This window comes from Chamaea fasciata, unplaced genomic scaffold (assembly GCF_029207755.1).
Source record: "Chamaea fasciata isolate MVZ Bird 193981 ecotype frontalis unplaced genomic scaffold, bChaFas1.0.hap1 SCAF_4, whole genome shotgun sequence".
Lineage (NCBI taxonomy): Eukaryota > Metazoa > Chordata > Aves > Passeriformes > Sylviidae > Chamaea > Chamaea fasciata.
This window is the reverse complement of record NW_027094089.1, coordinates 19,966,045-19,984,169: the sequence shown is the minus strand read 5'-3', so window position 1 is coordinate 19,984,169 and position 18,125 is coordinate 19,966,045. Positions and strand designations below refer to the sequence as shown.

The 18,125-nt window shown below is 45.1% G+C and overlaps 2 protein-coding genes across 5 annotated transcripts; one reads left to right on the top strand and one right to left on the bottom strand.

Annotated features, from left to right (window-relative positions):
* The first annotated feature begins 1,528 nt into the window (after positions 1-1,528).
* MRPL17 (mitochondrial ribosomal protein L17) lies at positions 1,529-2,542 on the top strand. Its single transcript, XM_066182331.1, has 3 exons — positions 1,529-1,755; positions 1,894-1,962; positions 2,033-2,542. The coding sequence occupies exons 1-3, from the start codon at positions 1,582-1,584 to the stop codon at positions 2,294-2,296; spliced, it is 507 nt and encodes a 168-aa protein (XP_066038428.1). The 5' UTR covers positions 1,529-1,581; the 3' UTR covers positions 2,297-2,542.
* Positions 2,543-3,234: 692 nt separating this feature from the next.
* On the bottom strand, positions 3,235-16,860 carry ARHGEF39 (Rho guanine nucleotide exchange factor 39). 4 transcript variants are annotated; one of them, XM_066182329.1, is made up of 12 exons: positions 16,773-16,860; positions 16,205-16,281; positions 15,569-15,660; positions 15,279-15,463; positions 14,261-14,355; positions 13,742-13,862; positions 12,617-12,735; positions 10,858-10,928; positions 8,989-9,117; positions 5,176-5,405; positions 4,239-4,370; positions 3,235-4,065 (listed from the first exon to the last, which is right to left on the bottom strand). In XM_066182329.1, exons 2-11 carry the CDS (start codon positions 16,267-16,269, stop codon positions 4,269-4,271), a joined length of 1,209 nt encoding a protein of 402 aa, XP_066038426.1. In that variant the 5' UTR covers positions 16,270-16,281; positions 16,773-16,860; the 3' UTR covers positions 3,235-4,065; positions 4,239-4,268. The 4 variants fall into 4 exon arrangements, with proteins under 4 accessions (XP_066038426.1, XP_066038424.1, XP_066038427.1 ...); XM_066182327.1 differs by having other exon boundaries at positions 4,239-4,327; XM_066182330.1 differs by having other exon boundaries at positions 4,239-4,327; positions 5,176-5,303.
* Positions 16,861-18,125: the final 1,265 nt, after the last annotated feature.

Here is an 18,125-nt window from a genome sequence, read left to right as displayed (position 1 = left end):
TAGGGATGCGGTATGGGGGTCCGGAGCTCTCTGTCATCCTACCACCGGTAATGGGGAAAGGGGGAATAACCTGTAGTCTCCATCAGGCCCTGCCTGCCCCTCACACGCATCGGTAGAGCCCCAGGAGCAGCCTGCAGGCTGTTTCTGACAGCTGGGGGTCTGCGAGGAGCCCATCTTGCCTCTTTCACCCTGCAGAGCCCACGCTGCCTGCTCAATGCCTCAAGGGCAGACACAGGGCTGGCACTGCGCCGGACTGGCTGTCATCTCTGGCAGGATCCCACTCCACCACCAGAATCAAGGATGGCCCATACGCAGGTAAATGTGTAAACAAAGTAAAATGAACAGTATCTATAAATCATGGTGAAACATGGGGGGGGGGGGGGGGGGGGGGGGTAGAGAAAGGAAAAAGAAAAAAATTGGAATAGTATAGTAACAACTGTATTCGGTTTTAGAAAGCAGATAGTGGAGGCAAAATGTTAAAGATAAAAATCTACGGTTAGAAGATCCAGGAATGAAAAGGTAGACAAAGGAGTTCCCGGTTGTACTGGGGATCCTGCTAATAGTATTGTTCCGTGACTGTATGAGGATAACAGAACTGTAAAGAATTCATGGAAAGCAAAATCTCAGTAACTTGATGTGTGCACTTGGGGAAAGCCAGATGGTAGTCGTATGACATGATGATGCAGTCCTTTTACTTTCAACCAGTTACAGAGCAGTGTATTAAAGTCAGACATTTTAAAATCTGCCTGTTTAACTAACGTACCTCCGATAGTTTTAAAAAGAACGAACAGAGGACCGCCGGGACACTGGATCGCCGCGGGGCGGCTCCTTCACGCCCGCAGGCATCTTCCCGCTCCGCTGTTTGTCCCGGCTCCCTGTGCCGGTCAGACGTCCCGGTACGCGACTGCGGGCTGAACTCCATGAAGAAGAGCAGCGCCAGCAGGGCGAAGGAGGTGATCGTGTCCCTCTACTCAGCATTGGAGCGCTGTGTGCAGTTCTGGGCTCCTGAGCGCAAGAGAGACGTGCAGCTCCTGGAGCGGGTCCAGTGGAAGGTGGCAAAACTAAGTGGCCGGAGTATCTCTTATGAAAAAAGGCTGCGCGATCTGGTCATGTTCAGCCTCCAAGAGGAGACGACTGAGACGGGACCTCATCAGTGTCTGTCAGTGTCTGCAGCGAGCGGTCAGATGACGGACCAGATCTGCTCTGCTTAGCGGTGCCGAGGAGCAGGACACGAGACACCGGGCAGAAACCGGTGTACACGAAGTTCCGCTCCAGTTGGAGGAAGAACTTTCTGTTCGGGTAACCGAGCACTTGAACAGGTTTCCCGGAGAGGCTGTGCAGTCTCCCTTTTCCGAGATACTCAAGAACGGCAAGAACGCATTCCTGTGCCGTGTGCTCCAGGACGACCCTGTTCGAGCAGGTAGGCTGGAGCAGGTGTACCGCCGTGCTGCCTTTCCAACCTGACCCGTTCCGGGACTGCAGTATTGTGTGCCTGTGACTACAGTTCCCGGCGCGCTGCGCGGCGCCCGAGCGCTGCCGGGATGCGGCGGCGGCGGCCGGGTCGGCCGGTCTGTCGGCGCGATGCGGCTGTCGGTAGCTGCCGCCATCTCGCATGGCCGCGTCTACCGGCGGTTCGGGCTCAGCCCGCGGTCGCGCCTGGACCTGCTGCGGAACCTGGTGACAGCGCTGGTGCGGCATGAGCGCATCGAAACGCCCTGGGCGCGGGCCGACGAGATGCGCGGCTACGCCGAGCGGGTGAGCGGCGGCGCCGCGGCGGGCCGGGCTGGGCCGAGTCGGGCCGGGGGGCGGCGGGTGGCCGGGTCACCCTGACCCATCCCCTCCTTCCTCACTCGCCGCCTCTTTCCTGACCCACCGTCTCCTTCCTCCCCGCAGCTCATTGACTACGCCAAGCGCGGGGACAAGGACGAATGCGCCATGCGCATGGCGGATTTCTGGCTGACCGTAAGTACCCCCGAGCCCCACCTCCGTCCCGGCCCGCCGCCGTGCCGGGGCTGAGCGTGCCGTCCCGCAGGAGAAGGACCTCATCCACAAGCTGTTCAAGGTGCTGGCGCCCCGCTTCCAGCCGCACCCCGGCAGCTACACGCGCATGCTGCAGATCCCCAACCGGGACGGGCTGGACCGCGCTAAGATGGCGGTAATCGAGCTGAAGGGGAACCCGCTCCCGCCGCTCATCCGCCCGCGCCGCGACTCCGACAAGACGCTGCTGAACCAGCTGCTCAAGGGATACCGGCAGGACGCGCAGCGGGCGGCCGCCGCCCGGGGCACCCACGTCTAGGGTCCCGCCGTGCCCTGAGCGGGCGCCGGGGGACCTGCCCACGCACCAGCCCCGGGTGCTGTCCTGCGGCACGGGAGAGGAAGGTGTGGCAGCAGGGCTGGAGGGTGATGGAAGTTGCCATGGCGCGGGCTGAGTTTACTAGCTGCTTCCAGTGGTTTGAATAGAGACTCAGCAGGAGAAGGAAATCAGACTAGGAGCCCAGATGATTGATATCTTCTCTGTAAATAAACGTTGTTCAGAAAGTCAGTTTGTTTGCATTTGAGTTGTATTCGGAGAATCATTTAGGTCAGAAAAGACCTCTGAAGTTATCAAATCCAATTTATCACCAAACACCACTGTGTCAGCCAGACCAAGACACTAAGTGCCACGACCATTTTTTATTTTAACACCTCCAGAGACCGTGACTGCACCACATCCTGGGCAGCTCATTCGTGTCTATTCACCCTTTCTGTGAAGAAATTCTTCCTAATGGCCTACATAAGTCTCCCCTGACTTAGCATAATTCCTGTGCTTGTAAGTTGGTAGCTTATTCCAGAAAAATGGGTTTGCCAACAGTGAGTTCCAGGAGCCAATATTCAGCATTTCAGGGCAGGAAGTTTGGTGAAAAATAAGATATCCGCTGTTTAAAAAGCACTGAATGCAAATAGGATGGTAACACTGAGCTAAGTCCTATAGAGACTACCAAAGAGACTTGTCTTACATGGTGGTAACATAGGCATGAGTCATAGTAATCTAGCAAGAGCTTGATAGACACCTCAGCTTCAAAGGCAAGACACCCCTGTATTGGAACAAAAAGGGGGAGTTGCAGAACTTTTTCAGAGTGATATAACTACAGAGCAATAAGAATCTTAAATTGTTAGCTTTGTCTTTAATTTCAGGTACAGCTAGTACTTGAAAGTCCTAGCTAACTTTGAAGTGAAAAAAACAACCCTCCAAAAAAACAACCCAAATGTAAAATCACAGGATAGAATGCTCAGAAGGAAAGGACTTCAAGAGCACCTGGCACAGCCTTTCTTGGCAAAATACAGTGAAACTAGTGTGGTTCCTAAACTTTGTTGCATTTCTTTCTCCCAAGTTCCACAAACGAGATTTAAACAAGTGGCCCTGTGTAGCAAGCTAATGGTATGGAAAGACAAAGAACCCCCATTATGTATTCTCTTGTTGAGACATTTACCTCACACAGTTTTGTTTTAATAAGTGCCAATGAGAAAGATGGGTGGTACTGCTTAAGGAAAAAGAAAAATACAGTTGAACCGCTAAGAGGTCAGCATTCAGACAGACTTTATGTTTCTAATAACCTTGAAATGATTCTCTTTGCAGTTGACCATATTCAAGTAGATGTTTTCTGAACCAAACTGCTGCACAACTTCCACATCATTAAAAGTCCATGCTGAGGCTTCAACAAAATACAAAAACACCTTTAAAGAAAACATTTAATGAAGAGAAACAAGTCACACTCTCATCTGCTTGACCTTAAGATAATACTCTGAGTTACAAAAGTATGAAAAGCTAGAAGCTTCTAAGCTAAATTGGGGAAAATCCTTGATAAAGGTTTTTTTTTAATATACAAATGCATTTTTGGCAGTAGCAGTATGAATATTAGGGCAGCTAACAAAGCATTCATCATCTCAGAAACACGGTGAGTAGTTCTTCTCAATTCAGTGCTACTATATGTCCCTGAACGTTTTATAAGATTGTGGAACCTCTGCCATGAGGGTGGTTTTCCTGCCAGTCTGTCTCCTACTTGGGTGGGTCAGGCTTTCAGCTGCCTGTAGAGGAAAACAAAGGGGAAATTCAGTTAATATGTGAAATCTGTCCTTACTATTTCCTTGTATCCTGGCTGCCAGCACCAGACCACCTCCGTTGCCCTTATTACCACACACAGGTCCAATGGTCACTTCTATGTCCTGTCCTCTTCCACCTCTAGAACCTGGATGCCTACCTGACTGCAGCTGTGAGACTCCGGTACCAGTCATTGATCTCCTGTTGGCTGCTGGTCATTAACAGCAGTGTCTTGTGTGGAAAGGAAAGCTGAAAGACAAACAATCTGTGGCATTCCTTGCCAAGGCAGCAACTGCAGTAAAAGGAAAATCATCACGACTGAATTCAGACCCTGCATGCTGATTTTCACCCTTTTCCTTCCCAGATAGAAAAATTTAGCCTTAATATTGGGTGAAGCCAGGGGCTGTGCAGTACAGAAGTGCTAGTCTTGTCCATTGTTTTCAGTAATAGTTGACAACTCGTTCTGAGAGCTCAGCAACTCATCTGGTGTTCTACCATATTGCAAGCTATCCCTAGGGGTCCTTCCACTACCATCCTCTAGAGGTCCTAGCTTGCTCAAAGAGTTCCTTGTTACAGCTCACAAGGAAAGAGCTAACATAGCCCCAGGTGCAACTTTGGAAGAGCTAACCTTGAAACCCCTACAGAAGACTCTGGTACCTGTCAAGGAATCTGCGGTCCTCAGGGAGTTAGATGCACAACATCTGCTGTAATAACATCCACATCTTTTTCATTCTCTCTTTTTCTACATGTTCAGTCAGTGTAATGCTCCATATGCATTGTCACATTGTGGGGCTGCCCCCCAAAACTGTGGCTCTGATGTGGGCATGTCAAAGTCCTAGTGGAGCCTCCTTACCTGAGCTAAGTGAAGCAACCAGCAGCTGTAACCCCAGGTTACAGCAGGTGTGCAGGAGGCTCCACACCATGACAGGAAAAGTACCTGCATCACTCAGGAAGGGAAGGGTTGTCCTAACTCAGACTTGCTCACTGCATTTTGTCACCATCATCCTCTCTGTCCTGTTGCTGCTGAGACAGCTGGAGACCTACTTCCAGGTCTGACTCCACTGGCACTTCTGCCTGGCACAGGTGGGAAGACTTACACTAAGGAGCCCTCCCTGGCTCCACGTGTGGCCGAACACTTTATCCACTGAGCACTGGTGGAGCGGGTAGACAGCCTGGCAGGACAGTTTGTTGGAGTTCAGTAGGTGCAATGGGTGGCAGGGCTTCGCTGCAATGAGGATATCAGAGAACAGGAAGAACATCCTGCGCTTCAGTTCTTCTCCCTTTGAAGGCACCACCGAGAGCCAGCCTTCACGGATATACCAGCGCCCTGCGCATGCCAGGGAAACAGAGACAGCTGTGAGATCTGAGGGAGAGCAGGCAGGAATAAAAAGTAAAGGATGCAATGAGACAAACAGGAATACAGGGTGAGCTACCCTTGTGGGTTGCCGTGTTCTACATCAATTCCAGCCACTAGAAGGCACTGGATGTCAGCTGGGCCCAGCCCACCAGCACAGTTTACACCCGTGGCAGAAGCAGTAACCAGCCCAAAACGTTTAGTATATGAGGAGCAGCTGAAGTTATTATAAATCTGCTATGTTAATTAAGAATATGTTATCATATGCAAGTCTGTTTAATGTGATCTGAACAAAAACACGGTTTGAGAACAGTATGCATACCTTTAAATTAACATAAGCCTTCAGAAAACACAACATGAACTATCATAAATGGGTTTGCTCAGTTCTTTGTCATTAGTGGTATAATAGAAACTAGCTTCAGCTTTGAAAACGTATCATTTTTATTTTGTTTTGTTTGTGTGTGCTAATTAAATAAACTCAAAAACCTCCCCACAACAAAATCATATTTCACAGGTCATCTAACTATATACAGACCTACAGTAGCCAAGAGATTATACACTGCAGATTACTGTTCTAAAGAGGAGGCATGAAAGGAGATAGAAAACAAGGAAGGTCTGAATAGGCAACCTTATCAACCACTCTTGCAGAACAGAGTCCAGTGTCATCCACCTGTGAAATTACTGTGATAAAACAAGAGGAAAAGGAAGCAGGAAGAAAATAGTCAAAACAATTTGATTAGCCTAACTGTAAGCAGCAATTAAAAAGAACTAATAATGAAATAAATGAAATAATTAAAACGTGACTTCTTACTAAGGTTATTGTGGAAGATAACCATCAACTCAAGGGAATAATGAGGACACCTGCCAGTAAGATTATTTACAAAAATGTAAAGCCATAACAAGGTATTGCCACCTGATCTTGTTTAGGAAATATCTGCCAGGGAATTTCAACCGCTCATGCCTTAGCTTCTGCCTGAGCTATTAAAGACCTTTTAGAGAAAAATCACAGTGTTGTTTTCATTGTGGATTGTGTCTTATTATAATGCTACAGTCACAAAAAAAAGAAGTGAGGTAATTCCTGCTTAGCTTATTCCACTGGAACCACTCCTCCTATCTGGAAAAGAAACCGAGGAAGAGAAGGGTGAGGTGCAGAAATCAGTCCAGGTTTAGAAAACAAATGGGAGGAAGGTATCAGAAGCATGAGGCTGTGCTGGCAGCTGTTTCTCTCAGGCTATGCTGTGGTCAGACTCACAGGCATACATTCCGACCCAGCCTGTACTGAAAGTCTTGGAATATAGATCCATGTCCAGGATTCCCAGGTGTACAAGTTCTAGGAAATTGTTGTGAAAGAAGGGCAAGAAAATATCCCTGGGGAAGCTCTGGATGACTGAAAAATGTGCTCAATAAAGGAGGCAGTTTTGGCTGATACAGTATTTGTCCTGAATATGGAAGACAGCAAGAAAAGCAGGATCTCCTCCCTGGGAGCAGGACATCTCAGAGACCCTGGCAAATGTGAGATACCCATCTCCAACACTCCCCCTTTGTTCTGAATCTACGGCATTTTGTTTTCTCTCCTGTTCCCTCCTGATAACAGGACACAACCTTAACTGTCCTGCAAAAGCTATCTTGCTTCTGGAAAGCTGGCCCAGAACTAGTAAGCCCCAGCTGCCTCTTACATTTTTTGCTTCTCATATCCCATGGTAACTGTAACTCCAGCCAATGGAAAACATGACTATAAGAATTCTCTGTCCTAGATAATGGAATTGCCTTTACCAACCTTCAGCACTAATCCTACTACATCTCAGAATTTTCAGAGACTAAAATAATCAGTGGACTTTCAAACACTTTCAAACAATGGCCATCTCTGGTCTAGTTATACTTTTGGGGGGTGTTTGTTTGTTTTCATGGTGTTATCTTATTAGTTCTAACGTTAGTTCTAACATTAATCAGGATAACTGATTTATCTTTTTACTTAACACACTACCCCAGGTGTGCCCAGGCACCCCCACACATGCTTCTGCCCAGTATAAGCAGAGCAGAACACAGATATATCTGTGTTAGCTCCCTTTCACCTGGCAGCACCAATAGGATTCTAAGAACAGGAAAGAGAATTGTAAACTTATTTGTCCACTGACTGATCATCTTTGAAAATAACCTCTGATAAGTGACCTTTGTTCTACCTGTGCTGGTTTGGCTAGGATAGAATTAATTTTTCGCATAGTAGCTTGCATGTGGCTTTTTTGGATTTGCACTGAAAACACCATTGACAGACAACGCAGGGATCTTTTGTTTATTGCTGTGTAAGCGCTGCTCAGTATCAAAGTTTTTTCTGCTCCTCAAGCCACAAGTGAGGAGGCTGTGCGTGCACATGAATATGGAAAGGGTCACAGCTAGGACAGCTGATCCAAAATCCCCAAAGGGACATTCTATATCATGTTCAGCCTGTTATGCTGGGAAAGAAGGAAAGGGGGGAGTTTTAAAGTGATGGCTCTCGTCTGGCAAGGTAACCACAATGTGTGGTAGAGCCCTGGTTAGAGCTCTTTCCTTGGAATAGCTGAACAACTGCCTGCTGATGGCAAGTGGTGGGTGAATTCATTGCATGACTTTGCTTGCATGAACAGCTTTTGCTTTACTTGTTCAATTGTCTTTATCTCAGCCCACAGACTTTCTCAGTTTTACCCTTCTGAGTCTTTCCCTATCCCAGTGGGGGAAAGTTTTTTTATCCAAAAATTGACATGTTAATTACAACCACATTCACAAGTACCTGGAGGTTCTTGTCCTAGAGATCTTCACACACAATGATTTTAACACTCTTCTCCAGCTGCAGCGCTGCCTGGACAACCTCTGCGATAGCAGAGTTGAGTGAGGCTACGGGTGAAGTCCCAAATGACCATTTCATAATTGCCCAGACTGTGCACATTTCTCACAATATTTCATACATAGCTCAGAGTCTAGGCATGGAGAGTACCCAGTCATGTAAGAGTCCTATTATCCATTTAAATGTTCTTACGTGCCAATGACTGTGGCTTTATCTATCTCAGCTATCAACAAAAATACAGTGATTTCTGGCTCTGTTTAACCATGCAGATAAAAGGAAATTCTTCATATGAAGGGTGTGAGCAGAATGCCATTTATCTTGTAGCTTAATGTAAACAACAACACAGTTCTCATGCTCTTTACACTCAGGAATCTATAGTTCCTGCAATGGAGTAGGGACAATACCGCTACTTACACTCTGCCAAAAGAATTTATTGTCTCTTTTTCACCCCCCCCAGGACTTATACTCCTGATCTTCTTGGGTTCCTAAGTTTCTGACCACATGTCATCAGCTTCTCCTATCTGAATGTCAGGCAATCAAGCTGTTGCTTATCCTTACTCAAAAATTCTTAATTAAAAACAGAAAAGTGCTTGAATTAGTAGTCATAGTCCTTTACCACCTATCTGTGGAATTTGGGCAGAAGGGGAAAACTAGGTAATGTGCATTGAGTCAGAGATGATGGAGAACATCCACATATCTCAGCATGGCAGAAGAAGAACAGTTGTCAATAAGACCCACCTGAAGTCAGAACCTGAGTCTTTTGTCCTTTGAGCAATTTCTGAATCCGAAGTAGCTGCAAGGAGTTCTCTCTCTTATCAAAGATGTCTTGGACCCATTGAGAAACCTCATAAACAGATTTCACAGTCTCTGAAATTATAGCAGCATACTCTGAAGTTATCACAAATGAATGCATATTTCACATTATACATCTTGTTAAGAAAAGATGGTGTGAAATTAAGAAGAAAAGTTTTAAAACAAGTATCAACAATGGCTTTATTCAGGAATTTCTGTGGGAGATTGGACTAGGTCACCTCCAGAGGCCTCTTTCCAACCAACAATTCTGCAGTTCTAGGAAACATTTGCCAATGAAACATAAGAGAGGAATCATTTCCTGTATTTGGAAGCAAAAACAGGAAAATGCTCTACAAGTGGTGTTAACTGCTTGTACAAACCACAGAATCACTTAGATTGGAAAAGACTACTGAGATCACTGAGTTCAACCTAGGACTGAACATCACCTTGTCAAGTAGACCATGGCATTTAGTATCATTTCTTAAACATTTTCAGGGATGGTGGCTATACCATTTCCCTGGGCAGTCCATTCCAGTGTTTAACAACCCTTTCCATGAAGAAATGCCTACCAATGTCCATCCTGAAGTTCCCCTGGCACAGCTTGAGGCCATTTCCTCTCGTCCTGTTGCTTGTTACCTGGGAGAAGAGGCCAATCCCCAGCTGGCCACAACCTCCTTTCAGGTACTTGTAGAAAGTGATCAGGTCACCCCTTTTCTCCAGACTAAACACCCCCAGCTCCCTCAGCCACATCTCACAGGACATCTGTTCCAGACCCTTCCCCAGTTCCATTGCCTTCTCTGGACTCACTCCAGCACCTCAGTGTCTTTCCTGCAGGGAAGGGCTCAGAACTGAACCCAGGATTTGAGGTGTGGCCTCACCAGTGCCCAGTACAGAGGGGCAGTCACTGCCCTCTCCTGGGCCACAGCATTGCTGATACATTCAGGATGTCCTTGGCCTTCTTGGCCACCTGGGCACACTCAACTCACGTTCAGCCACCGTTGACCAGCACCCCCATTCCCACTCTGCAGCTTTCCAGCCACTCTGTCCCAGCCTGGAGCTGCAGGGGTTGTTGTGACCCAGGGACAGGACCCAGCACTTGGCCTGGTTGAGCGTCACACAACTGGCCTCAGCCCATGGATCCAGCCTGACCTGATCCCTCTGCAGAGCCTTTCTGCCCTTCAGCAGCTCAACATTCCCACCCAGCTTGTGCCATCTGCAAATTGGCTGAGGGTACTCTCAATTTCTTCATCCAGATCATCAATAAAGATATTAAATAGGACTGACTTTGATACTGAGCCCTTGGGGACAGCTCTAGTGACTGGATATAGCATGAAGGACACAAATTATCCTAGAAAATTGAGGCACATGCCCAGGAGAGTCAGAGAATGGTTTGGTTGGAAGGGGCCTTAAAGATCATCTTGTTCTAACCTGCCTGCCTGCCTGTTCATGCTCAGAACCATATCCAGCCTGGCCTTGAACTATTCCAGGAATGAGGCATCAACAAATACCTTGAGCTACCTGTTCCAGTGCCTCACAAGCAGCAGAGTTTAAAAAAAAAAAACAGAGCTGCCATTTCCCCAACGTAACTCTTAGGTCATTCTCACAGGCAGTTACTCTGTATTTTTATTCCTTATGTGTTCTCAGGGACATCTTGATCAAGATGGAGAAGGAAAATAGTAGTCCACTAGAACCCCAGAGAGAGAGGAAATTATTCTTTTTTTTCCTTTGGAAGCAGGCAGTAGGTGGGAGTCAAAATATTCTTAGGAAGAAGAATATCATTTATCAATGTGCCAGCATTTATGGGTGGAATCATACTTGCAAGTTTCTGGTAGTTGGCAGTGTCTGGGCTGGTGTTCTCCAGCAGGTCTCTGAAGAAATGCTTGTACCTGAGGTGGAGAGAGCAGGTTTAATTCACAATGAGATACCAGGAACACCAGCAGCACTTCCTGTTATTAACAGCACAGTGAACAACACTCAACCGGGAGACAGAGTAAGCCTAACCAAGCAGTTTTGGTCACACCCCATTCACATTCATTTTATTATCAAATGTCTCAACTAAAATAACCCAAGTATTCTGTACATTTGCAAACCTTTGGGTTTTTCCTGGGAATCCAATAGAAGCAGACTCACAAATCACTTAAGATCATGCTTCATGAATTCTCAGAATTCACATAAACATGTCTTCAATAAGCAACAAATTTCTCTTTGAACTATCTATTTTTAATAGTATATGAATGGTAGCATTCACACCATGTTTCCTGCCCACATAAGAAAAAAAGACATTGCTACAAGAACTAAGACACATCTTTTTCTTTTTTCCTTTCCAGTCTCTACTAGAGAGGATAAGATCTCTGCAAATGCTTTCTCCCAATAAAGTCAAACAGAAAGAACTTAAGAGATTCACAAACTAGCAGAACTCATATAACCTAGTTCATATGTCAACAAAGCTTTAAAGAAATTTGAATATGATAGAGCTGATTCATGAAAAATTAGACTTTTTTTATCAAAAAGTTCACATTTTTCCAAATAGTTGGACAACAAAAAATATACTGCTGTTTTGCAAATTTAAAAGAAGTATCCAAAGAATTACAGTAAAAACCCACCAACCAGCTTAATGTTTACTTCTGCCAAGCTGATTAAAAACATTACATAAAGTTACATGAAAGACTGTGGTGTGATCTCTCCAAGTTATTGTCAAAGAAACAAGGTGCTCAATCTCTGAAATTTGGTTTAGATAAGATCATGGTTGAAAAACAGCTGCTGGATCTATAGCAACAGAATCTGGGTTTCCAGAAAACCACCTCTGTTACCCACACACCCTCCCGAAGAAAGGGCTGCCCATGAGTGCATGCAGCACTCTCCTCAGGTTTGCCTCTTCAAAGGGGAGATGATCACAGAACATCCAAGCTGGAAGGCATCTACAATGATCATCAAGTCCAATTCATGACTCTGCATTTTTAGGACAACCTAAAAATCACATGTGTCCAATGATGTTGCCTAAACATTTCTTGAAAACTGTAAGGCTTGGTGCAAGAGGGAGATGCAGTGATCCTGAGTGGCTCTGTCTGGGCTCCGACAAATGTGATAGGTACTAAATCTGACAAAAGCATACAGCCCCGATAGCCAGAGAGGAAAGAGAAGCTCTCCTGTGTTCATTATTCTAATTTCTCTCCAAAAGCAGCCATCTACAAGACTCACAGTGCTCCAGGTCAGCAATATACATAAAAATGAAGCAAAAGCATCACGGGCAGAGACCACCACTTCTGCAGCATTTCAGTCAGCTTGCTTTCATTCAGGGAAAAACTTCAGTACCTTACTGAGACAGCAGAAAGACTCTAATTCTACCCGAGAGCTAGAGGAAGGAGCCAGGGACAAACACAACTACCTTCCTGCACCATCTCCTATCCATGTACATTGATTCCACTTTACAGCTACATCCTCAGGTCTGTTTCATTGCTGTCTTATGCTCTGATTTTGAGACACAATAGGCAACTTTCCCTTTCATAGCAACAGTGTTACATTCCTTTTCCCCTTATTATTCTAATCCCTTGAAGACTCACAATTGCTTACTTACTGGTGCAGCCTCTGCAGGGGCAAAGGAAGCAGATCCTCTAGCTCCCTCCCTTGAAACTGAGGTCGAGTCTCCTGGAGTTTCTTAAACTTCCGGAATGACTTGTTTTTGTTCACTTGCTCCTGTGTGAAACAAAAAAGGCACGTAGCTCTGAGACTACAGAAAGAGCTATGTGTCCTAGTCTGTACCAGAGCTTGGAAGGCTTCACCTTAGAGTTTAGGACTCCAGTCCCACAAGCATCAACTTCTTTTGTGACTTTGAGCAAGCCATTCCCTTTCTCTTGACCATCCATTCCAGTGGGTAATGGAAATGATATCTCCCCCCAATACATGGAATTAAAGAGAAACAGAAGGTTGACCCAGTTAAGAAGACAAGGAGTGCGCTTGTGGCTTTTTGCCATGTGTTCATGTGTTTCAAGAAAAAGCAATGCAGATCTGCACTCCCATCACTTTAAGATAAGTACCCAAAATGTCTTTTTCTCTTGGAAAATCAAAAGCATGAATACATGCATGCAAAGACAAGAGTTGGGAAACACCCCAGTACATTCTGCATCTGGGAACAAGTACAAACAAAACTGGGAGCTGAGTGGTTTAAATTCCAGATACAGCTGTCAGGACTTAGGAATAAATAAATATTCTGCAGAAATTTCTTGAAAACATGTTGCATTTGAAGATATGAATGGGAAGGAAAAAATCATCTTCAACAGAGAAAAGAAAATGTGAAGGAAAAGGAAATCCCACTGCTAGGATACAGTTGGTGGTAGTGGGAAAGACTAGGAGACCTGATGATTCCTAGAAAGAGATCACTATACCATAGTGAAGGCCTGGAAACTCTCTAGGCTTGCCAGTTAGGAAGGAGTGAGAGTAAATACAAAACTCTGTTTGAGAAAGCGGTGCTCGCCATATGCACGTACATGTACAAACACCTGAAAAAGCATCAGAAATTAGAAGCTCTAAATAGAGAAGAGAAGTTTTCACCATTTTATTGTGGAAGAAAGCCTGAATTTCATAAGCCCACAAGATGTAAGAGCACTGATCTCTCCCTGAACAGAAGACAAATGGAAGGTTGTGGCAGTTTCACAGAATGGAGAAAGAGGAACCATATGAAGATTAAAGTATAGATATTTACCTTCAAGGTTTTATTTGCCTGCTCCAAATTCTCAGCATAGTGGCCATAAAGATCTAGACTCTGACAAAAAATTTCCAGTCCTTGTCCCAAATTCCCTTTTTCCAGGTGAAGTGACAGAACACTGTGCATGAGGAGCAAAGATAGCATGTGAGGGATTCATTACTACTGGCATTTTCACAGCTCTTTCTGATTCATTCCTTTGCTAACCTGCCTTTACCATTCTCCACCTCATATCCAGTTTCTATGCCAAATTTGTGCTTGGAGGTCAGAGGTAGGCCACAGAACACATCGTGGAGCAGACTTACTGAGCTTAAGCCACTGTCCAGTAACTGGGTACCCAGATGTGTGATACAGATCAGGATTTCCCTGGGGACACCTCCAAGTGCCACCAAGGCTAGCAGTGCTAGGAGTAAATTACTATTTTACAAGGTGTTAGCCTTATTTCCCCAAATCTTACTTTCTCATCAACATAAAGTCCTCCCAATATACTTGCAGGAATTGAATCCTGTGTCCACTTACTGGCTGGCTGAATATAAGGACTCCAGGGGTCCAAATATAGTTTCCAACACAGCAGGTTTCAGCGTCCCTTTGGCCTTTAAAATTGTGACAAAGTACTAAGCAGGAAAAAAAAAAAGAATTTCAACAGGTAGCATTCACAAATCATCATGGAATCACTGAATGGTTTGGACTGGAAAAGATCTTAAGACCATCTAGTTCCAGCCTGGTCAGAGACACCTTCCAAGTCCCATCCAACCTGGCCAGTCACTTCCAGGGATGGGGCATCCAGAGCTTCTCTGGGCCATCTGTGCCTGTGCCTCACAACCCTTACAGTAAATAAATGTCCATCCTAACATCTTATCTAAACTTACTGTCTTTCAGTTTAAAACCATCCCTCTTTGTCCTATCACTATGTGCTTGTGTAAAAAGTTATTCTCCCTCTTTTTTATAAGCCCCCTTTAAGTACTGGAAGGCTGCAAAGGTTATTTACATCTGAGATTACTAAAAGGCCACTTGTGGCACACTCCAGAAGCCAGAAGCTGCAGCCTGAACACTCTTTGGCTCGGAAAGTTATCAAATATTGTGGCTATCTACGTAAGATATTCACCATCAGATATAAGCCTTACTTGTAGTTCTGACCATAACTGTAAACACATGGAACAGTATCACAGCACTGAAAAGAGTCTATTTCAGTATCCTCCAACGCATCTGTTTTTCACCATCTTGTCCATAATTTTTTTCTTGTCTGTGTCCCTACAGTTCATACATCTCAGGTATCTTAGACCGAGCCCCCTGTTCAATCAAAACTTAAAAGATTCATGTCTGTGTACAGACCAAGGCCAAAAAGCCAAACCTATGAGCTATTGAATATTACAGAGGAGGTAGAAGAAAAACAACAAAAAAACCCTTTCAGCCACAGCAGGTGTCTCAGGTATTAGGGATGTACCACAGTCTTGCTCTTGACCCTTTCCCATGACAACACAAATAAGTATGTGCTGTCTGAGGACACACACATATCAGAAGAGGCAGAAATACTCACTGTGAGTACCAAATCTAGCTGCTCAAGGTATTTGTATTCTGTTTCCAGCAGTTCCTTGGCTGTCCTGCTGCGCTTTCTCTCCCAGCGAGCCCGCTGGTCTTCCACAGTGTTTGCTCCAACCACAAATGGCAGGGATGAGGCACTCATGGCAGAGTCAGGGTTGATACACAGGGAGGTAAAGGATCCTGAAGAGCCAAGCAAAATGGACAACACAACAAAAGAATAATCTATGTCACAGGGTAGGAGCTAAAAACTCTACACTTTCCTAGGAAATAAGGGAAGTCAGTTACCAGGAACCGTTGTTAACAGTTTCCTTCTGCATTCCCTCCCGTGGGCACAGGGCCCCTGCATCAAACAGAGGAACACCATTAGAGAGACCAGGCTGTGAAAGCAAGAGCAGCACGTGAGAATACATCTGTAAGCAAATCTTGGTGCACAATCCCATGTGGAAACCACTGCTTCCTCTGCTTTGTCCTCCCCATTCTTTATGTGAAATTCTTGTTAAACTCAAGCAATTTTGTGGGTAGAAGAGGTACTACTCCTACTGTGGATAGGAGTAGGAAACAACCATAAGACTTGTCTTGCGGGGGGCGGGGGGGGGGCGGAATGTAGCAGAACGTCCCCTATCACAGGGAAAGAGAAGACAGCACTCTTGCTTGTTTTTCCAGGGAGGTTACTAAGAAGCAAGTGTTTTGCTTTGTCATTTTCTAACAGTATTTGGTGCTGCTGGAGGTGAGAGAGGTGGAGCAACTGTTGTGAATCGGCACCAGCTTTGCTCCTGCTCTGCTCCTCTGTTACAGTATCATGGTTTTGTTGCATAGAAAAACATTGTTTATCACACTCAGAGAAAGAGGCACGTTTTAACAGAACACCAGTTAGATATTGCTCTTTTGATGAAAAGGTAGTGCACGCAGTTGCACACTTACCCCAGCATCAAGTCTGCAGTTTCGTTGAAAGCTGAGTTGCCTCTGAAAAGTTCTGTTTCCCACATGGACAAGATACACTAATACAGAAAGATATGTCATCACAGAGAAGGGGATTTGTCAAACACCATCTTCCAGAGACATTTCAGATACATAAATCAATGTCTGAAACAGAAGTTTCACATCAAATGAGTACCAGGACTCATTTAATGGGTTGCCAAAAGTCCAGAGAGCTGAGGAACATGTGCAGTATTTTATAGTAGCAGCAGCTTCTCCAGAGGTTTACCCTCATACTCACAGTGCAACCACAAGCCTAGCCAAGACCATACCTTGGTAAAACAGGGCAGACTTGGCATGGATGGAGAGGCAGCACTGCAGGGACACCACCTTAAGCTTAGCATTAGTCCTGCCCAGAAGTGTTCAAGGCCAGGCTGGATGGGGCCCTGAACAACCCTGCCTGTGGAAGGTGTCCTTGGGCTTTGCAGGGCTGTTGGAATGAGATGGTCTTTAAGGTACCTTCCAACCAAAACCATTCCATGTTTTTATTCAAGTGCAGTTGCAAAGTACTCACCAGTAATGGACTAAAATGCTGTCATTCACAGAGCACCTCTAGCCTGGGTAGACTGCAGTCAAGATTTTCATTTTGCAGACCAATTTCTTTTAACACACAAATATTAAAATAAACAAGTTATATCAGGTTTGACCATCTGCTGCTCACGTAAAGAAGTTCAAACACTCCCATTATTGCGTGATATATTCTGTGTCAGGTCTGCAGGGTGAGAACTGTCTGCAGCCTGTGGTACAGTAGAAAACACTTCACCTACAAGTGATAGAACTGTTCCAGTTTGCTTCTTCCCAGATCACAATCAAAAACCACTGAAAACCAGCACCCTCTATTACTGGTAACTACCTTAAAATGCACCATTAGCAGCATCCACTTCACCATTTCTAAATTTTTTGAGTACACTCAAAAAATCTCCTGTTCTTATTGCAGCACAGCCTCTCTTAATGTCTCAGGAATGTAAACACATGGTGGGTCAGCTCAAGGGCCACATGGCCCCACATCCCCATTGTGAGGTAAGAGAAAGGGGAACAGAAAGGGAGAAACTCCAGAGCCCACAGCCACTCCTCAGCCACTCTGAGGAATAAAGGAGTAAATATTGCAGGAGTTAATACTGGAAGTAAAACATACACCTAGCCTTCCTTCAATTCGCCTGTGCTGCAGGGTATTAAAAGTGTTTTTTGGATCTGTTAAAACCAAGGGTATTATATTTTTTCAGCAGATATGAAAAGATCCATCAAAAGTCTTGCAGGATTGAACAGAGTGCTTTTCTTGACCAAAAATGAATCAATTTTCTCATTCTGTTTTGGGTTTTTTTGGGGTGTTTTTTTAAACAGATTAAATAGGTTTTAAAGAAATAAATGTTTCCAGTAAAAAAAAAAAAAAAAAAAAAAAAAAAAACACAACTAACAAAAACACCAAAAATAAACAAACAAAACTAAAGAAAACAACACACACACACATAAAAATCCTGAAAAAAAAAAAACAAAAACAAAAACAAAAAACCCCAAAAAACCAAACATGAGCACGCTGAAAAGCATTTACTAAACCTAAAACTAAATGTTTTTCTCTGACTATGACATGGATTCAGGAAATGCTTGGTGAAATCAGAGACTAATTCAGCAAAAGGGATCTTTATGGGTCCTATAGTTGAGCCTTGTGGCCAGAGCGGGCTACAAGAAAAGTCAGGCTGCGCTGCTCAGGGGTTCATCTGGCCCAGGACCTTTCCACGGGTGGAGATAGGGACACGCCACGTCACCAACACCGGTCGCGGTTCTGGTTCTGGTTCTCGTTTTAGTTCTAGTTCTGCTTCTGGACCGAGCCCCACGCCGCCCCGCCGCCCGTTACCTGCCGGTCCCGCCG